Raw genomic sequence first — 22,432 nt, 5'->3', positions numbered from 1 at the left:
AATCTTGCAGTTCAAACGGCTTTGCAAGTCTGGCGCCACACCAGGACTCCTTTAGAAATATATTAATGAGTAGCTACTACAGGAAAAACTGGCGCTGTAGGATAAGCACTGGACAGCCAGGTCAGTGGTTCAAACTCAATCAGCTGCTCCTTGGAAATCCTATACAGGGTCACTATGAGTTGGAACCAACTTGACAGTACAACAAACAGCAAAATGTGGGGTCCTGATGTGGTACTGTAGGATTAACACTGGATAGCTAACCATAAGGTCGGCAATTCAAATCCACCAGGTGCTTCTTGTAAACCCTATATGGGGTCACTATGAGTCGGAACCAACTTGACGGCACTTAACAGCAGCAAAGCAAAAGAGGGAATTTTTCTGTTCAGTTTAAAAATCATACTATGCTAAAATGAAAATTAGACCGTTGATAATGGTTACAAGTACACCAATTATCTGGAGTTCTGGTGGGATGCTGTAGCATTAGCACTGAACTGCTAGCCACAAGGCTGGCAGTTCAAATCCACCAGTTGCCTTTTTGGAAACTAACTCAATGGCACTTAACAACAACAACACATACGATTTATTCATTTGAATTTGAAAATACCCTCAAGAGTCCAAAGAAAACTCTTGTTCCACATCAGCTGCCCACATGTTTATATTATTGTTCACATGGTTCACCCTCTAAGGGCCTGTTGGCAGTGTTGCTTGACTAACTTTTCCCAACAAAGAGTGGAGGTCTTCTTTAGTTTCTATCTTATCTGTCAAGAATGAAGCAGGTCTAAAGATAGTCAACATTCTTGTCATTCTCTCCACTGTGGAGCAACTACATTTGTAAGTACCTCGTTGCAGACAGGCCTGGTGCCAGACTGAAAATGGAAAATAATCTGTCTCTCTCTCACATGCACAAAAGGAACGCAACAGACAAAGAAATAGAAAGACAGGGCCGCCTACCCAAAGGAGTACTTTACTTCCCTCATGCATTTCATGGGAAAGCGCAACACTCAAAATTCATTTCAAAAACACTATCACTGAGAGACTTATGCAGCCAGTCTGTATTCATTTTTTGAATTGTTATTGTTGTTGTTAAGTGCCATCGAGTTGGTTCTGACCCACAGAGTTTCTGAGGAGCAGCTGGTGAGCCGCTGACATTGCAGTTCAAACTGAATTTGCAGTCCATGAATTCTCTTTAAAGCAACTTGAGTATGATTAAAATACATTTAAATATATGAAAATCAGTTAAAATCTCTCTGTCTCACCATCTGTAGGCTTCTTTGGGTATTCTCCTACTTCCAATAGTTACCTCTTCAACAGAGGGGAGAAAATTATGCAAGCAGTTAAGCCTTGGACATCTTCCCAAGTTTTATCCCCATTTGCAAAACAAATGCCTTGCCTGCAGCTTCACAGTTATCAATGGCAAAGTTATTTGGGGGCTTTCCTCATTGATTCCTTGCATATGAGGCACAGTTTTAATTAAATGAGGCCATTTGTAAAAGATCCATGGGAAATATTAATAGGCAGAGTTATCAAAGTTGCTTATTTTTTAAAGGAGCTCTGGTAGTGTAGTGGTTATGAATTGGGCTACTAACCTCAATCAAGGTCAGCAGTTCGAAACTACCAGCTATTCTGTGGGAGAAAGATGAGGCTTTCTGCTCCTGTGAAGATTTATAGTCTTGGACACCCTGTGCAGGGTCACTATGAGTCGGAACCGACTCCATGGTACTTAACAACAACTTGTTTAGTAGAAGCATCAAGCAGCCTATAGAATTCACTCCTTCCCCCACAGGAAAGCAGTAGTACTAAGTTTACTCTGGCAGGAACCAGGGGAGTACCTTTTAGTTTCTGTACTACAGTATCAAAGCAGGAAATTTTTGTCTTTGTCTATGTGTGAATGTTTAGTGGTGTGTATGTGTGCGTGCAGAAACAATATGTAAAAGCAAGACAAAAGCAGGTAAAAATATTTTCTTCTGCTATTTCTCCTAAAAGCTTTTGGGGAAAAACAGTTAAGCAAAAAAAAAAAAAAAAAAGTTAAGGCAAAGGGTGTTTCCTCAATTGACCTTCCCACTTGAAGATGCTCAATTCTTACTTTTGCAATTAAAAGACTCGGATTACCTTCCATACCCCTACAGAGGATGGGGGAGTAATTAATTTCCATTGTGTTCCACTGAGGAAAGGCACTATGGAAGTCCAAAATACACCCACACTTCTCACTGGATACCTGGCATTTTGCATTTATGACAAAAGTAAAAACAAAAACTATTCCTTAACCACCTACCTCTAGCATAACGAATGCCCAGGTCCCTGGCAGGGTCTGGTAGACCCTGCTTTAACACAGAGAGGAAACAAGCTCATATAATATCATGTTTCACCACTTGGGAGGGGAGATGGGGAGCAGCCTCCTGAAGACACAGTCAGGGTGCCAGGCAGCTCTATAGGTGCGGCAGTGGGAACGGCACTGCCGAGGCAAGTCCTGGGTTCTCCCTGGGCTAAGACCACAGGGCTGTGGTAGACAGGAATCCCGAAGGTGGGCCAGGTGAGCCGTCCTTAGAAGGGAGGAAGGAAGCAAGAGCTTATGGTCTGGCCCCAGCTCCTGGACCTGAGAGGCTTCAAGACTAAGTCAGGAGCCTAAGACAACAGGACACTCAGGTACCCAAAACCTTTGGTACCCCATGTCAGTGTAGTGGTATCTGTGTAGCCCAACCTGGGCTGGGGTCAGTGAGTGAGTGGCCGATAGCAGCTGCAGTTTAAGGTCAAGGTCAGATACCAGGTGTGGGCTAACAGTCTTAGGTGCCTAGGCCCTCCTGCCCAGGACCCCAAACAATGCCACCAGGGGTGTTTGGGGGCCGTTGAGGGGATAAGCCAGGGCCACCTGTATTCTGAAAATATTGATAATGGCAGGACAGGGAGGTATCCCAAGGATGGAGAGGGGGACAGTGCTTAGGTCACCTGGCTCTGGAAGACTGGGCAGCCGTCCCCTGTGGGTGCACAGCATAGGGGGCTGAGCAGAGGATGGTGGCAGATGAGGGGGGCCCTGCAGGATCGTCACACTGCCGGCCATAAAGCACTCAGATCACGTGGCCTTACTCTACTTGAGCAGAATGCTGATTTTCCCCAGATACCTGGTCTTTGGAATCTGAGGATGTCTACAAGTGAAAGTAGGTATATACACTCATGTCCTTTTCAAAAGGGCTACGTGTGAAAATGAAGTGAAGTTGGGCTCCCCCACCCCTCATCCAAATTTGGAAACAGGGAAGTCACAGTAAGTGACGGGCTTGCCCAGTGTGACACAGCTTAAGATGTGTCATTACCTCAGCCTGCACTGCCCAAGGATCCCAACTCCTCCAAGATTCACTATGAGTTATGTATCATGTGATTTGGGTAGAAGACAAAAAAAAAAAAGGGTGCCCAGGAGGTAAGAAAACTCTTGACAGGAGATGCCAAGGTTTAAACATTCTCACGTTGTGTGAGTGAGGCGGCCTTGAGACCTACTAGGGCTAAGATACGCCTTCCTCTTTTTTCAGCAAAAACAGTTTTAAAGGAAGGATGGTGAATGGGAACAGAGAAAGAAAATTATCCTAAAATAAGCAGTCAAAAAAACCCACACACACCCACAAGTTCAAGAAAGTTGAGAAATTTCCATGCAAAAGTATGTCACTTGAAATTTGAACAAACTGCCACTGCCACCAATACCACCACCACTTTAGCCTCCGTGACTATCTGGGCAGCTCAGATGGCTTTCTCAATTGTGTGCTACGGATTGGATTTTCTGGCCAGAGTTCCCACCACATCAGCACAACGTTCCAGAGTTCTTTAGCCTTCTGAAATCCCTGCTGAACAGGCCTAGAGGGCACCTGAAAGCCCACAAGATTGTTGCCAAGATTCCGACTCTCTTTTGACAGGGGTTGTTGACAGTGCTTTCATGTCAGCCCCAAGTCATTGTAGCTGTGTTGTAGTCAACTACAGGATCTTGAACCTTGAACAAGTCACCTCAAGCTTCGTCATCCATACAATGGAAATAATGCTTGGCATAACCATGAAAGAACCTACAGAATATTACAAATATGAAAACAAGACTGTACTGCTTCAAAACCTACAAACAAACGAACAGAGGAAATAAACTGCCTACATGCATCCCATGTCTAAGATGACCAAGAGGGTTGTAGAAATGTCACCTCAGAATACAATCTGACAAATTCAGTCTTTGTAGCAAAGCTACAGAATAGTCTCTGCACTTGCTGGTTGTCTAGGGCATTGCACAGTCTGTACTATAGCTCTGCATTGTTATTATTATTAAAGGGATATGTGTGTGCTTTCCAATCTTCCTGGATCCTGGTATGGTGCGATAGGATCAGCACTGGACTGCCAACCAAGAGGCTGGCAGATCAAGACCACCTAGCTACTACTAGCAAACCCTATACAGGTTCTCTATGAGTTGGAGCTGACTCAATGGCAGGTAACAAGAACATACTTGTTGTTGGTAAGTACTGTGGAGTCAGTTCCGACTTATAGTGACCCTGCACAGGGTTTCCAAGGCTGTAAATCTTCACGGGAGCAGAAAGCCTCATTTTTCTCCCGCGTAATAGCTGGTAGCTTCGAACTGCTGACCTTGAGGTTAGTAGCCCAATTCGTAACCACTACACTACCAGAGCTCCTTTAAAAAATAAGCAACTTTGATAACTCTACCTAAAAACATACTATTAAATAATTACTAAATAATTTAATGTGTGTGTGTGTGTGTGTGTGTGTGTGTGTATATATATATATATATATGAAGGAGCTCTGGTAAGCATAGGGGTTACGAATCAGTTTGTGAGCAGCAAGGTCAGCAGCTCGAAACTACCAGCTGTTCCGCGGGAGAACGATTGAGGCTTTCTGCTCCCGTAAAGATTTAGATTTCCAGCCTCGGAAACCCTGTACAGGGTCGCTATGAGTCAGAACCCACTCCTCGGCACATAACAACAACAAATATATATACGAAAATGTTACAAATGTTATTACTAACTTGGCTTTAACAAATTACTGCCATATTGTACTCTTGAAAATCTTGTAGTAAACCTTAAAAAATAAAGGACAAAACCAAAACAAAACAATACTTCACTTGGGGTATTTTTCATTTAATTTTATCAGTTAAAATAAAGAAAGTCTAATTCAAGAATTGGTATTGCCTAATTCCTAACACCTCCATTTGTTCTTAAATGACTGTTGTTTAATTTTTGAGTGAGAAAACAGGCTAAAAGATGACTGGGTTGAGGGGAACACACTGTAGCAATGCCTGCAGGGCCCCCGGTGGTTGACACCTTCACTACAGGGGGAAGCTTTCCTTCCCTTTGCAGAGGAGGTGACCTCAGGACTGCCATGTCTTCATAACCTCTCTCTGGCCTAAACATGTAGCATGCTGGGAAACAATCTAGCAAGGTCAAGCAGTAGGTCCCTTTGTCAGCCTAGTTGGTATCTCCAAACTTGGGTTTCAGCCCAACAGCCTAGCAGGGGACAAAGAAAACAGCCAGAACTCTAGCCAGTGCGTTTCCCTCATTTCTTCATGTCAGCCAGTCCCACCCCACCAGCTAGAGGTATTCCACACCCACGATCATTCTATGCTATCCAAAGAATCAATAGAATTTAGATTTACTACCTCCTAATAATGTGCTTTGTCGCCCCAGTTTATTTCAAAAACACAAGAACTCAAGTTTTTTTCAATGCAGTAATCAACCTCTACATTAGACACTTGGGTTATGTGGAATTTAAGAACGTCTGCCTCTTGCTATTAACAGCCCCCGCTTGCTGACCCCTGGCCCTTGTTTTCATTTAGCCTGCTCATTCTTCTGTGCTGCACAAAAGATGCCCGCTTCAGTGACAACAGGTTAGTAAGTGGCACAAGGCTTCCTTCTCCACAGACTTGTCATTCCTCACCTGGCAGCCAACAGGAAACCTGGGATGGGAAGAAAAGTGGCCAGGTGGAAGAGGGAAAAGGTTGCAGAAAGCCCAACCAACACACAAAAAAACAGGAAAACAAATATGGATATAGAAGCATCTTTGGAAGGTAAAAGAAAACACAAAAAATCCCCAAAAGACACATGGGGGAGCCCTGCCCTTAATATGATAACAAACTGGCAAGATAAGCACCAAAGGCCCACTGATTGACAAAACTGGACACTGTGCTGATATTATCAGGCCTTCACACAAGATGAGACAAAGGCACAGCCAGCCCACCAAGATTCAACTTGATGGGATCACCAACAGAAAGCAGCCAATATTTGTTACTAAACAGGGTTTGAATAGAACCAGATGCAGAGATAATGCTCAGATCCAATTCATTGTAAAAACACAAAGAAACTAGGGAATGAGGTCTATTGGCCAAAAAGCCCTTGGCTCAGGATCCAAGTTGAAACCCAACCACAGAGAAAAATAGCAGGGTGGTAGTGGTTATTGTTAACTGCTGTTGAGCTAAGTTATAGAGGCCCTGTATAGGGTTTCTGAGAAGCAGCTGGTGGGCCTGAACCACTGACTTTGAGTTTAGTACTCCATTGCTTATCGTACAGTGCCAAACCCAGCACTCTTTTCTCACAGCATTTGCTACCCCAAACATCAAATGGATGTAAAGAACTTCTCACAGATTCCTGACAACAGATTTCAGCACAACTAATGAGGTGAGTCATACGCAAAGAACAGTCTTCCTCTCAGATTCCAGCCAAAGAACACACTTCCTCTCATCCACTCAGTTCATAGCAACGTGAGAAAGTTCAAACCTGGCTTGGTTACGTCTACTTTTCCAAAAATATATGAGCTTAGAAAAATAATGACAGTGGATTTTGAAGTTCTCTTTACCTCCCATTATCACTTAGTGGACATGTATTTTTGGTGTAATCTAGAACTGGACAGCTCTGGCTGGGTTGGGGAAACATTCTGCCTAGAGCTTTGCTGTCCAAATGCAACCACACTGATTACTGTGAGCCCATCTGATCAGACACTCCTGTTTCTTCTTCTGGCCGGTTGGCTGGCAGAGCGCCACCACAGCACAAATGTCCAGGTCTTCTCCTCCCATCACAAAGCCTGAAAAACCCATTTTTAAAATGTGGAAGTGATCATTATAAATCCTCTATTTGAAAAGTGAAAGTAGATGAGCTCATGATGGAATTCAACAGATCTGATTGTTGAGCAAAGATAACAATTCTCAACAATGACAGCTGACAAGATGGAGAGAGCTGAACCTAAACCACAAAGCCAATAAAATATGTATCTAGACTCCTGAAGAATTCTTCCTAAAGTAAAAGGTAGAATTCCACATTTTAAAAGTACCATAGACTTGACACCTATTCACAACCCATTCCAGAACTGTTATAAATCACTGCTTTAGAATCATCTTTTCTAGTTATTTTAGCAACAAATTAAGTCATATTCTGTTCAAAAGTCTTAAGACTAATTGAGGAATAGGAGGCCCACGATCTATAAAGATTTTGTTGTTGTTAAGTGCCACTGAGGCAGTTCTGACTCATAGTGACCTTGTACAGGGTTTCTGTGAAGCGCCTGGTGGGTTTGCACCACAGACCTTGAGATGAACAGTCCAGTGCTTTAATATCTTCTTTTATTTCCAGTTACTTTCTAAGCCTGAATAATAGATACAATGTATATTAGCAATGCACTCACTTAACAAACAGAACAAGTTGTGGTTAGGTGCCATCAACCCTGTATACGGTTTCCAAGGAGAAACTGCTGGGTTTGAACTGCTGACATTGTGGTTAGCAGCCCAGTGCGAATCCTGCAAGCACCACACCAGGACTCCAAATAAAACATGGTGGTGGTGGTATGCCATGGGGTCGGTTCCAACTCATAGCAACTCTGTATGGGGTTTCCAAGGCTGTAAATCTTTACCGGAGCAGAAAACAGCATCTTTCTCCTGAGGAACAACTGGTGGTTTCGAACTGCTGTCCCTGAGGCTAGCCGACCGATGCATGACCACTACACAACTAGTAGGTTACTACATTTGGTCCTTAGGGTGAATAGTCTATCTTTGAGGCAAATGAGAAACTGAAACTTTTATTATTTGTGTTTTTAAATGAAGAAACTCACAATCTTTTTCCCATACAAAGGCTTCAAAAACTATTTTGGCTATTAAAGTTTCTTGTTCATTCTAAGTGAACAAGAAATTTATTTTCCCGTGTCAGGTTTAGCTCTCTCTTCATCTTACTCAGATTTCTGATGCAGACCTCCCCCATTCCTACCCTCCCACCAAAAGGTGAGTCACTGCAGGGTTACAAATTTACTGGCACAGAACACTATAAATTAACCAACAGTAAGATACCAAAAAGGGATACACCCTCCTAAGAGGGTACAAAAAGAACCCAACAGGCAGGCAGGGAACTGTTACATGGTTAACACAAGGAACAATTAACAGCCAGAGGGTGTGATGCAACCTCAACCTCTATTCTTTGCTGGTTGGTGCTAGTTCCCAGTTCCTCTGGTAACATTCCACTTGCTCCAGGCCCAGTTCCCGGGCAACTATCCACCCTAAGGACTCTGCCTTACAAACATTTTGAGTCTAAAGTACTTGTTTTATAGCAGCCAGAGAGTATTCAGTGACACTTTCAAGTTGAGAACCAAAAGGGCAGCTGATAATGCTACCGTACAATCAGGATTTCTGCTGACATGTGGATCCCTTACGCAACCTTTACCTGAACCTTTTCTCCCCCTCCAGCCCTCTTTAAATCACTAGCTACAAGATAGGATTACTTTCTAAGTAACTAAGTTAATATTCAAACCGAATCAAAACTGCAGTAAAAGATCTGATGATACCACCCTTCCCCCACACCTCCATCTTTCATAAACTGAAGAAAACTGGAAAGTTTCCTGCATTTCTAAACAGTTATGGTGTGTACTTTTGGTGAGCTAAGTAGTTGTGGGTGGCAGGCCTAGTCAAGGGCTTAAGCCAAGTCATTAGTAAAAACACCCAGTAAGGGAAAAAAAAAAAAGGGGGGGGGGCAGGAAGAACGAGGACAAAATCCTATTTCATCCAGGAATGATTCAGCAAGAGCTGTTCTTTCATTTTTCTATCAAAAATGTGAGACTTAGATTTTTTTTTTTAAAAGGAGATACAAAATCATCTTCAATATCAAAACCTAGGCCTCAAACTGAGATGAAAAGGAGAAAAAAAAACCCTTAACAATGACCTTAAAAATTAGCTACCAGGACAGGCTTCCTGGTTATAACCAATTATCAGCAGGACTTTAGTCATTGCTCCACCCACATTTTAATCCCCATGTGGAAAAATCCCCAACATTTCAGCATAAAATATCCTTTTGAGCATTTCAATCATCCCAGCAAATACCTAGGACAAAAAGGGACATTATACAGAAGAATCATGACCACACATAATGTAGTGTACAATGTATTGTTGTTATGTGCCGTGGGGTTTCCGAGGCTGTAAATCTTTACCAAAGCAGAAAGCTTCATCTTTCTGCCGCAGAACAGCTGGTAGTTTTGAACTGCTGACCTTGAGGTTCACAGCCAGATTCATAACCACTACGTTACCAGAGCTCCTTGTGTATAAGGTATCCCAAATACTGAATATAACCCAGTAGACAATCTGCATTATCAGGTTAACCAATTGTAATTCAATTTCGGGTTTGCTAGCCACTAGATAATTTGTGGTAATATGAAGTTCCATAATAGAGCTGGGCTAAACTTCCACCAGCTACTTACATCAAGGTGTGTTGCGATCTTTACCACTACTGTACATGTATGCAGTGGTTATGAAAGAGATAGCTATACAGGAATAGCTCAGTTACCCAAACATTTTCCTGGCCCATTAATTCAATATCACAAACACTTCAGTTGCATCTGAAAAAATACCTGCATATTAGACAATGTTAGGGAGTAAACTGTATGTCCAGGCTTGTGAGAACACAAGCTATTGGGGATTCAGGGACGTCTGGTCTGTCACTAATCAGCCATTTGACCTTGAGCAAGTCTCTTCACCTTCAGAGGCCCAAGTACATATCTATGTCTACTTTCCCCTGCAAAATCAGTAATTCTACCTCCAGAAAATTAATTTTTGAGGGGTGAAGATGGAGAAAACAAATGAGCTTTAAAGAACCTATTTACAAGAACGGCCAGGGTTGGATGGTATGGCACAAGCCACTAACCTATCTCCATACCTGGGAATAATGAGACTCCCAACTCAGCTCTTTGCCCTGAAGCTATCTGACCCAGACCAGCCCTCAACATCTTATCCTTTTTAAAAAGGGGAGCCGAGTTGTGCGTTCCACTTCTCATTACCAGGACCAAGCCTTTGTATTGCTTCCTTCAAATCCATTTAGAGTGCTCAAAGGACGCATCCTCTTCCTGCCCTCATCACTCCATCCACAACAGGAGCCTGGAAGCAGCGACCTTCAAAGACCTAAGAGTGTCAGGCAAAGTGCTAAACCTGGGGAATCTGTGCCCCAGGAGTGTTGTGACCTGATCATTTGTAACCCAAATTGTTACTTTGGGGGGCTATTGTGTAAGTTTTTCTTAAACATTGTTTCTTATATTCCCTGAGACCCAGTTTTCTGCAGTGGTTACTGGCAATCCCAGCTCTGGCTACGGAAATGGTTGTTAAATGTGTTATGGTATTTCCATAGCACCCCATGCCACTCATTTGCCCTTGAGATCCCTCATTTCCTTTAAAGATAGCTCTTCGGTTAGTTGGCGATGGCATTCCTACCACATACAACGGAACTGCTCTGCCTGAAGCCTCCAGTCCTCTTTTTGGTTGGCCAAGGTTCAACCCTTCAAACTCCCGCCCACCATAGTCAAGAGCTTCAGATGACAACTCCACTTGTTCCGGGTACATCCCGTGTTTTTATGAAAAGTGGTTCATAAAAGCTCTCAAAAGTATACCTTAAAGGCCATCTTAGGGCAGTGAAGACACACCCTTTCTGGCACCAGCCCGCTTAACCGGCTCCACTGTAAAGGGAAGCCAGTTTTTTCTTTGGGGGAGGGCGGACGCCTCTGCGGGAGATGGCTAAGCCCCAGCACCTCCCGAAGATGAGCCTCGAGTCTGCGGCTGCCCCCGCCTCGGAAACCCCGCGGGCACCCGGCCCGCCGCGGGAACTGCAACCTTGGAGGGGGCCCGAGCGGCCGGGAGCCGGGCGGGCGGAGGGCCCCAAGGGAAGGGGAGGAGCGCGCCCTTCCTCTGGGCACGGAGGGCGGAGGGAAAAAGGAAGGAGAAGAGATGGGAGGTGATGGCGGGCGAAGGGAGGGAGGAGACACCGGCTCGGGGATGCCGCCGTCTACCGGCTCCTTCCCGGGCCGCCCATCTGCCGCGCGCCCTTGTCCTCCTGGTCCACTGGCTTCCACAAGAAGCCCAGCAGCCAGGGTCCCGGGCCCGCTCGGCGCTCCGCCCCGGCGGCCCGCAGCCCCTTCTCCAGGGTTGCCGAGCGCCTCTCGGGGTCCACACAGCGCTTTGCGCGGCCTCCCTCCGCTCCCTCCCCCATTACTGCGCTCCCTCCATTTCCAAAGTGCGTCGTCTTTTAAGCCTCGCTGCTCTGCCAACCTATTCCGCGCGGCGTTGCTTCCTCCTCCTCCGCTAAACCCTGGCCGCAGGCGCCCTACTGACTTCCTTGTCTTCCTCCTCCTTCCCTGCGGAGCTCCCCGCGCCCATTCCCGGGAGCGCGACACTCACCCCCTTCCCCATGGTGGCGGTGGTCTGTGCCCCGCGCCGGGTCCGGTCGCTTGAAAATCAAATAGAAAAGAAAAGAGCAGCTCCCGGCCGAGCAAGCGGGGCCGGGGGAGCGGAGAGGAGGGAGCTAGGGCTGCCGCGGGGCGGGAGGAAAGGAGGGCAGCTGGGGCTCAGGCTGATGCCGCCGTCGCTGCCGCCGCCGCTGGGGCTGCTACCGCTGCTGCTGCCACGTGTCCGCCTCCTCCCGCCACTGCTCTGCGCCCCAGACCCCGCCGCAGCTCGGGCCGGCACCTCCTCCTCACTTCCTAAAATACAAACCTGCATGCTGGCCCCGCCCACGCTACGTAACGTCACCGTTACCGGAGCAACCTGACACCGGCCCCAAGCCTGGCTCCGCCTCCGCCCAAGCCCCACTCTCTGGCTAGGGCCGCTCCGGCTGCGGCCAGTCGGGGCTCCTGGCAGGAGGCCGCTGGGCCCGGGCCCGGGGGCGGGGGAGAGGGGGGCGTGTGGCCACGTCCCGGGAGGTCGCAGCAGCTCTCACGCCCCTCCTCCCGCTGTCCTTCATGACCCGCCTGCTTTGCAGGACGCCAGGTCTGCAGTGGTGCGGGTACGTTCTCGGAACTGGGCTCTTCTAATCTCCGCAAATCGAAGACAGAAACCTCGCGCCCTGTGACTTTTCCAGCGCGTCAGGGAGCTCCTCTGGGCCTGAAGGACACACCGAAGAGCTTGGGTGTGACTGCAGGCACTCCCTGCCTGAAGGACCCCGCCGTTCATACCCCGCACCAACCTCCTAGTACCCTCCTGGATGCCTCCTCTGGCCGGGGGTCGGGGAGGTCCCCATTATCCACCTTCCGCTCGGTTCTAAGTAATGGGTGTCTGCGCTGGTGTGGTCATTAGCTAGCCTGCCTTCCCATCCCATCCACATCCACACACTCGCACCTCCTTTGCAAATGGCAATCGAAAGGGTGTCATATGAATTCATTCATGCTCCTATGCAAAGGAAACCTGCTTGTCCGGTTTGGGGATTTTTAAGAAGGAAATCTTGAAACCCAAAGAAATGCATATCTTAGGCAACAAGCGCTGTTTCAAAAGGCAAATGTTTGGGGACCTGTGCCTCTCCAGTTCTCCCACCTGGCGCAGCAGTGCCTCCTACAGTTCAGCCTTGGATGCTCTGGGAGGCCCTTTGCCTGGAGTGTCATGAGGGGCCCAGGAATAGCCCCAGGAGTCCTGTCCTGGCTGGCTTTCATATTGGGCTTTCTTTCTTCACAACTTCGGTTTCTAAGCTGAGGCTACAGTTTTCCAACATTTAAAGATAAACTAGCAATAACAATGCTTTCAGGAAGTCAAGGACAGTCTGGGACAGCACAAGATTCACAGCAGACAGTTACCGCAAATCTGTGAGAATTCCTGAGAGAAACAAGGAAAATATCAACTTCCTAAGCAAGCTAAAGGCAGCCCTATCAACTCCAAGTAATAATTTAACATGAGCAAATAAGGATGTGAAACTTGAGAGATATGGGGAAGAAAGGAAGGAAAGCAAAGTGGAGAAACTAGCAATTGTGTTTATCAGTTAGATCATTAATTTACATCCCTTTCCAGAAGAAACTGTTTCGTATAGGAGTCTTTTTCATCTTGCCCAAGAATGTATTGCTGAGGGATAGTATCTCCTCCAAGGAGAAAGGGATCCGTGAGAAGTTCCAATGTACCAGCCGCTCTGCAGGAGAAAGATGAGACTTTCTGTTCCCATAAAGATTTACAACCTGAGGAAACCTATAACTCAAAATCATGCACCCACCACCACCAGTGTCTCCTACAGTGGTCTACAGACCGGATGAAATCAGTCCATGAGGGCAGAGCTAAATTCAAAATCGTGATTGCTAGAAGAAGAGCCCCTAGATCAGAACAAAGTTCCTAAAACTGCTAATTCAAAAGAAAGTACTTTCAGAGTGCTATCAGGGCTCTGTCTTTAAGTTTCCAGAAAATGTTTTATTTACATGCTTACATGCCCTCGTGTGACATTATAGGACAAGCACTGGCCTTTAAACCATAAGGTCTGTGGTATGAGCTCACCAGTTGCTTTGTACAAGAAAGATGAGACTTTCTGCTATGCATAGACATGCAGTCTCAGAAACCCTGTATATGGCCCTATGAGTCAGAACCAACTCAAAGGCACGTATCAACAATAACAACCCCCTTTAAAGGTAGTGCAAGTGCATTTCTAACCTAGATGTTGGTCCTGGTGTGGCGCTGCAGGATAATGCACTTGACCACAAGGTCTGTTTGAACTGCAAGATTGGCAGTTCAAACTCACCAGCCGCTCCTTGGAAACCCTATACAGGGTCACTCTGAGTGAGAACTGATTTAATAGCAACCGCAGCACCATTTAAGAAAAGCCTGGTGACCTGCTGCCGTACAAATTAACAGCTTTTTTTTCATGTATGCAGCAGTTCTACTCTGTAACACATAAAGACATCTAGAGTTGGAATTGATTTAATAACAGGTTTGGCTTTTTGTTTTTACAACCCCCATTATTGCTGACTTATAGGGAGAGGATTTTGCTTGCTTAAAAGTTCTCCCTTGTTTAAGATTAATGATTCTCTTGACCCTAGCAGAATGTGAAAATTGCAATAACAATATTGTTGTTGTTAGGTACCATTGAGTCGGTACTGACCCATAGCCACCTTATGCACAGCAGAACGAAACACTGCCTGATCCTGGGCCAACCTCACTACTGTTGTCACGCTTGAGTCCACTGATGCTGCCACTTGGCCAATCCATCTCATTGGGGGTCTTCCTCTTTTTTCTCTGACCCTCCTCCACCTTACCAAACATGATATCCTTCTCCAGCGACTGGTCCTTCCTGACAATATGTCCAAAGTATGAAGTTTGGCCATCTGGGCCTCTAAGGAGCACTCTGGCTGCACTTCTTCCAACACAGATTTATTGGTTCTTTTGCCAGCCCATGTCACTTTTAATAGCCTCCTTCACCACCATAACTCAAAGCATCAATTCTTCTATGGTCTTCCTTATTCACTGTCCAGCTTTCGCATGCATATGAGGTTATTGAAAATACCATGGCTTGGGTCAGGCACACCTTAGTCCTCAAGCTGACATCTTTGCTCTTCAACACTTTAAAAAGGTCTTATGCAGCAGATTTGCCTAATGCAATACGTCCTTTGATTTCTTGACTGCTGCTTCCATGAGTGTTGATAGTTGAACCATGATCTGTGAGTGTTGATAGTTGATTAAATAACAATAGTAACAATGAAAGTGTAAAGCAAAAGTCTTAACAATATGGATTTATTTTGCCAGCTGATCATCTCCTTTTACTCTCTTCAAAGATAAAATGAGCGCCCTGATTGTTGTTGGTAAGTACCATCAGGTCAGTTCTGACTCATAGTGACCCTGTATAGGGTTTCCAAGGAGTGGCTGGTGGATTTGAGCCTCTGACCTTAAGGTTTGCCGTTCAGTTCTGATCATACAGTGCCACGCCAGGACTCCTATCACCCTGGGACACCAAGGCATTTCTCTTTCTCTCTGAAACTGTTTATTTGTCAGCTGGAGGTTACTGAAGGGACCTTCAGGAAACCCTAAAGCTCTAGCTATGTTCCAAGGTAGGCAAGGGCATGCATCTATAAGAAGCATTAACTAAAAATCTGTGTTTTACTTTAATCTCCACATAGCATGTTTACATGTACAGTCTCCTTGGATTCTCAAAGTTTGCATGATAAAGACTTCAGGTGCATTCTATAGAGTGGGGTACTGAGAGTCAGCAACTTCACAAAGTCATTCAACTAGTGATTGGGAACCTGATTTCAAAAGTTCAAAACAGGAACTCTCTTCCTACTCCTAAAGTTTGGTCTCTAACTAGAGCACAAAGGAAGGTCCAGTGGGAGAATCATGATTATTTTAACATTACTGTCCACACAGATATACATGGTTGCCACATCCATCTCCTTCTTAAATAACCAAGACAGCCTGGACTAGAGCCTTCGTTCCTTTCCAGATGAGCTGCTAACCACAATGTCAGCAGTTCGAATCTACCGGTTGCTCTGCGGAAGAAAGATGAGGCTTTCTGCTCCTGTAAATATTTACAACCTCGGAAACCCTGTATGGGGTCGCTATGAGTTGGAACCAGCTCGGTGGCACAAAACCACCACCACCACACTTCTTTCATATGGGAGCATGGTGGCTCTATAGGATCGGCACTGAATTATGGACCCAAGAGCTGTGGTTTGGGTTCACCAGTGGCTCCTTGGGAGAAAGATAAGCCTTTCTGCTTCAGCAACCCTAAACAGCCTTGGAAACCCTAAACAGGATTGCTGTGAGTCGAAATTGACTTGACTGCACTTGATAACAACAACCCTTTGTCTATCTAATATGTACATTACTAAAAGATTGAGCTGGACAATGAATAAGGAGGACCATAGAAGAATTGATGCTTTTGAGTTATGGTATTGGCAGAGAATAATGAAAGTGCCATGGGCTGCCAAAAGAACCAATAGATCCGTTTTGGATGCTCCTTGGAGGACAAGATGGCCAAACTTCATCTCTCATACTTTGGACATATTGTCAGGAGGGACCAGTCACTGGAGAAGGATATCATGTTTGGTAAGGTGGAGGGTCAGAGAAAAAAAAGGAAGACCCCCAATGAGATGGATTGGCCAAGTGGCAGCATCAATGAACTCAAGCGTGGCAGCGGTGGTGAGGTTAGCCCAGGATCGGGAGGTGTTTCATTCTGCTGGGCATGGGGTCGCTATGGGTCGGTATTGACTCAATGACACCTAATAACAACAACATAAGATTGAGAGCCATATATCTTAGAGACGTGCCATCCTAGTGACCCCTTCTGATGCACCTGATCCCACCTCTGGAGGTGAATCTCACTCTATCCTCAGGATATTTGATAATGCCATTTCCATTTCAGTCCTACTGAAAAAAAAAAATTTTTTTTTTAGAATGTTAGAGAGGGACCTTGCTATTATTGCTCCTACCAAATTGAGTCTTCCTTAAGCACTACAACCAAGTGCCATGGTATAGGTATTTCGGCGTGTTTTCAAAAATGTTGCCAAAAGTTGAGGATTAATTGAATGAGGTGAAAGGGGAAAATACGAGCAAGAAGCAGAATTGTAAACATCCTTATGGGAAAGAGTAATGGAAAGAATCCCTGGATAAGATGGAGTCCCTGGATAATTCTGTAGAATTAAGAAAAAACAGAAGGCATGGCCAGGAATGAGATGTAAAAGTCTCCAGTGCAAGGAGACCCTTTGGAACATAGGTGACCAAAGAAGAAAAAGTCCTTTTCTTGTGAGAGATATCTTCCCTCTTCTAAGGAGAGATTTTTGAACATTAGAGAGCAAACACACCCCTTAGCTTAAGAGGAATAAACCGCACCTTAGTTGACAATTTTCTAACTCCCAGACCAATGCAGGGGGATTTCAGGGCTTCCAGACCAGAGGGTAGAGCAAGTTCTGTCTCTCTATTCTGTTTGGCTGTTTCTCTATCACCCTTTTTAAGCTCCTAGCTTGGGGCACAATTAAACTGATTGACCCAGAGACTCAGCATTTACAGACCCTGAGGCTGCCAAGAGCCGATGGCTTCTAGGAGGATTTGATCACAACAATGAAGGATTGGCCCAGTCATTGTGAGCAGTCAGCAGATGTATGAAAAATATGATGCAAGTCTGTATTTTGAGCCAAGAATGCTAGCACTTTGAGTAAGTACTTGCTGAATTGAATAAACATACCGCTGCAATTAAGGGCTTTAGAATCTGAGTTGGAGCCTACACCAAGTTAGCATTTTCAAAAGTAAGCAAAACTTTGAGGGATCAATAAACTTAGGGATCTGAAAGATCTCTTAGGCCTAGCTTGTACTGGAGTTAGCAAGGAAATGATCTTAAACATGCACCCTTTATCCTTTTAACTATTCCCCAGAAGGTGCTTTGGTTGCACTCTCTCTGCATTAAACCCAACTCTTCTTGCCACCCTAAAGTTCTCCCTAGTCAATGTCTAGCTGACCATTGTGAGTCTATTTTCTTTCTTCCTGTCCAGCAGCAGACATGTTACTCCTGCTTGAAAAGGACAGTTCTGGAAGCCCAGAAATCAGATGATGTAGTGTATTAGGCATAGTGGTTACGAATCAGGCTGCGAACCGCAAGGTCAGCAGTTCTAAACTACCAGCTGTTCCGTGGGAGAAAGATGAGGCTTTCTGCTCCCGTAAAGATTTACAGCCTTGGAAACCCTGTACAGGGTTGCTATGGGTCAGAACCGACTTGACCGCACTTAACAACAACAGTGTATTAGGCAAATCTTCCGAACGAGACCCCTTTAGAGTGTTGAAGAGCAAAGATGTCTGTTTGAGGACTATGGTGTGCAGGACCCAAGCCATGGCATTTTCAATAACATCATATGCCTGTGAAGGTTGGGTAGCAAATAAGGAAGACCACAGAAGAACTGATGATGCATTTGAGCTATGGTGTTGCAGGAGAATATTAAAAGTACCATGGACTGCCAAAAGAACAAACCAGTCTGTGTTGGAACAAGTACAGTCAGAATGCTCCTTGGAAGCCAGGATAGTCAGACTTCGTCTCTCATACTTCAGACATATTGTCAGGAGGGACCAGTCACTGGAGGATATCATGTTTGGTAAAGTGAAGGGTTGGAGACAAAGAGTAAGACCCCCAATGAGATGGACTGGTACAGTGGCAGCAGCAATGGGCTCAAATGTAGCAATGATTGTAAGGTTGGTGCAGGACCAGGCAATGTGTTGTTCTGTTGTGCATAGGGGTCACTATGAGTCGGTACCGACCCAATGACACCTAACAACAACAACAAAGCACATGACTGACCATCAAAAACCTGTCAACTGATAACAGGATTAAAATTTGTTATGTTTTAAAATATTTGCATAGCCGTCTTTTTTATTTCATAGCAATTCTTTTTTTAATGATTATTTGGTTTATTAGGGAAGAAACAGGCTACAATTTAGGATTAGGATCAACTTGGAAGCAACAAGATTAGGGAAGAAACAGGCTATAATTTAAGATTAAGATCAATTTGAAGCAACAAGATACACTTTAAGAGACAGGATACAGTTACTCAATCAGGACAGCTTCTAACCAAGACAAACTTTCAGCTTCTTTTTGGCTGTGCTCATAGGCAGTTGGCCTCTCTCTTTGTCATGCAGGTCTTCTCTAGGCCTCTGCCTAGACTGCTCAGTAAAGTGCTAAAGCTCTTTAGCTCTGCTGACAAGTGTTTGTAGACACACCACTCTGCCAGCAAGCCTCCTGCCTGAAGGCTCTCAGTTCTCAATTACTCTTTGGGTCTGCAAACCCAGTATAGCCACTTCACCCTAATCTCCTGGTTCTTGTTGCTCAGAGTGCTGTTCCGTCTTGTGCTGTCTTCAGTGTTATAGCTCTTGACAACATTATAGCTCTTTCAGGAGATTCTCAGTGTAATCCTGGGTCCAAGGGACATGCTCTGTTCCAGGCTCTTCTTCATGATAGTGTGTCCTTCCTCAATTTCTGTGGGATTGGATCTATGTCAGTTTTAATGCATAGTCCTCCAACTAGACAACGAATTGACCAGTTCTCTTGATTGACCACAATTCAGTTTGTATCAATCAATTCCTGAAAGGTCACTCAATCCTACTGGGTGGTTTTACACATCCTATTTACATAGTTGTTGTTGTGAAGTGCCATTGATTCGGTTCTGGCCCATAGAGACCCTGTAAAGGGTTTCTGAGGAGTAGCTGGTGAGCTTGAACTGCCGACCTTGCAATTCAAACAGCTTTACAGTCTGGCGCATTAACCCACAGAGCTATGCCAGCACTCCTTCCTGACAAGCTATGGACAATATTGCTAAGTATGAGTATTCTGGGACACTTAATTCTGCTCTTGAGGAATCTGTACATGGACCAAAAGGCAGTTGTTCAAATAGAACGTAGGAACACTGGATGGTTTAAAATTAAGAAAGGTGTATAACAGGCTTATATTCTTTCACCATAACCTGTATGCTGAGCAAATAATCCAAGAAGCTGGGTTATATGAAGAAAAATGTGGTATCAGGATTGGAGGAAGACTCATTAACAACCTGCAATATGCAGATGATACAATCTTGCTTGCTGAAAGGGAAGAGGACTTAAATCATTTACTGATGAAGATCAAAGAGCACAACCTTCGGTATGGATTACATCTCAATGTAAAGAAAACACTGGACTGATAAACAACATTCTTATCAATGGAGAAAAGATTGAAGTTGTCAAGGACTTCATTCTTCTTGGGTCAACTATCAACACTCATAGAAGCAGCAGTCAAGAAATCAAACAATGTATTGCATTAGGCAAATCTGCTGCACAAGACCTTTTTAAAGTGTTGAAGAGCAAAGATGTCAGCTTGAGGACTAAGGTGCACCTGACTCAAGCCATGGTATTTTCAATAACCTCATCTGCATGTGAAAGTTGGACAGTAAATAAGGAAGACTGTAGAAGAACTGATGCTTTTGAATTATGGTGTTGGAGAAGAATATTGAAAGTGTCATGGGCTGCCAAAAGAACCAACATATCTGTGTTGGAAGAAGTGCAGCCAGAGTGCTCCTTGGAGGCCGGGATGGCCAAACTTTGTCTCTCATCCTTCGGACATATTATCAGGAGAGAACAGTCACTGGAGAAAGATGTCATGCTGGGTAAGGTGGGGTCAGAGAAAAAGAGGAAGATCCCCAACAAGATGGATTCACCAGGTGGCATCATTGATGGATACAGGTGTGGCAGCAGTAGTGAGTTTGACCCAGGATCAGGCAGTGTTTCATTCTGCTGTGCATAAAGTCTCTATGAGTCGGCACAGACTTGATGGCATCTAACAACAACATTTACATAGTAGACTGATGCTTACCAGTTCCTGCAAATAAATCATTCACTGTGTTATCATGTGACTACCCTCTAGCCTGTGAGTGATTTTCCTTTCCCCCTTCCCCTGTAATGATCATAGATTGTTTCTTTTATTAAGAACACCTCTTCTTAACTTTTAACAACCTTGGTCTGAACAATATTTGTCCTTTTGTGATTAACTACTTTTACTCAGCATAATGTCCTCCAGGTTCATCCATGTTGTGAGGTGTTTTGCAGATTCATTGACATTCTTCAACATTGTATTCCATTCCATTGTGTGAATGTACCAAACTTTCTTTGTTTAAGCGTTTTTCCACTGATGGTGGTTTAGGCAGTCTCCATCCTCTGATGTGTCTCTAGTAGCTAGCTTATTGACGGATTCTGTTTTCTCATCCACTCTGCTCTGTCTCTTGACTGGTGGATTTAATTCATTTACATTCAGTTTCATTATCGATAGTATGAATTGATTGCTGTCATTGTGGTTGTATGTGTGTGTGTGGGGGGGTGGGTGCTGCTGGTTTTTTTCTTCCACATAATATCCTCCACTGAGTTCATTTTGTTTATGGGTTTTCTTTGTATTTTCATTTCTGTTGTGCTTACTATAAATCTTTCTGATTTTCCTCTTTCTTTTTTTTTTTTTTTTAATGTGTAGGTGTATGAATTTTCAGGATAAATTACTGGTTGCCTTGTAATTTATTAAAATTTTTCTCTATTTAAAACAGTTTGTTTTATCTTGAAATCTACTTGACTTTCTTGTCATTTGGAAGTTCTGCATCTACAAGACTCCCTTTTTTTGCTTTGTAGTTGACTTCACTATGTATTGATATCTCTGAGTCCCTGTTTTCAATCTTGTAAGTTTGCTTTATTTTAAATACTTCTATATCTGGATTGAGTTCTTAGTGTTGTGTCATGTATAGTAAACTCAGGTTGTTGTCTGCTAATGTTGGCTCTCAGTCCAATGAACACCCTTTAGCATTTTTTATAAAGTTGGTCTGGTCGTTACAAATTCTTTTAATTTGTTTATCTAGAAATGTCCTAATTTCAATGTTATATTCGAGGGACAGCTTTGCTGAGTATATGATTCTTGGTTGGCAGTTTTTTTTCTTTTAGAGTTTTGTATACATCATCCCATTGCCTTCTTGCCTACATGGTTTCTGCTGAGAAATCAGAGCTTAGTCTTACTGGTTCTCCTTTGTAGGTAACTTTTTGTTTTTCCAGAGCTGCTCTCAGGATTCTTTCTTTGTCTTTGGTTTTGGAAATTTGATTATGATATGTCTTGGCATCTATGCTGTTTGGGGTTCGTTCAGCTTCCTTTGTCTTTCATGATGTTAGGAAAGTTTTCTTCCAAAACCTCTTGGGTAATTTTCTCTGTGCTTTTTATTATCGCTTTCTGTTCTGGAATTCTGGTCACCCATAAGTTGTTCCTCTTCATGGTGTTGCACATAACTTTTAGGCTTTCTTTGTATTTTTTTAAAATTCTTTTTTCTGATTGTTCTTCCAGCTTACTAGTACTGAGAGATTTATCTTCAAGCTCATTAATTTGGACTTCCATTATTTAAATCTACACCTTTCAATGTATTGTCCATTTCTGAAAACTTAGAATTAATCTTCTTGATTTCTAATTGCACATTTTGTATTGTTTCAAAATTTTCATTTGTTTTTGTAGTGTTTTTCTGAATCCTTCTAAAGTTTTTCTGTGTTCTCCTTGCTTTCCTTGATCTTTCTGTCAATCCTTTGAAGGTACCTAAATATCATTCTTGTGAATTCTTTCTTAATTAGTTACATGGCCTTTCCTTCTTCAGAAACATTTTTTTCTGCCTCTGCATCTTGGTCATTTGTTTGAGCCATTCTTTCTTGTGGTCTGTTGTCACCAGGGCATTGTAGGGCTGTTGTATT

At 44.1% G+C, this 22,432-nt stretch overlaps 1 protein-coding gene across 1 annotated transcript in view; it reads right to left on the bottom strand.

Moving 5' to 3' along the window:
- Positions 1–12,005, bottom strand: part of ATP1A1 (ATPase, Na+/K+ transporting, alpha 1 polypeptide) — a 33,995-nt gene extending 21,990 nt beyond the window's left edge. The window contains exon 1 of the mRNA XM_006874800.1: positions 11,657–12,005. Within this exon, the coding sequence (XP_006874862.1) occupies positions 11,657–11,668 (12 nt within the window). The 5' untranslated portion in view covers positions 11,669–12,005. The remainder of the gene's footprint in view (positions 1–11,656) is intronic.
- Between the last annotated feature and the right edge of the window lie 10,427 nt (positions 12,006–22,432).

Source organism: Chrysochloris asiatica, unplaced genomic scaffold, assembly GCF_000296735.1.
Source record: "Chrysochloris asiatica unplaced genomic scaffold, ChrAsi1.0 scaffold00302, whole genome shotgun sequence".
Taxonomy (NCBI): domain Eukaryota; kingdom Metazoa; phylum Chordata; class Mammalia; order Afrosoricida; family Chrysochloridae; genus Chrysochloris; species Chrysochloris asiatica.
The sequence above is the reverse complement of the archived record's forward strand: the minus strand, read 5'-3'. Positions and strand labels throughout refer to the sequence as shown.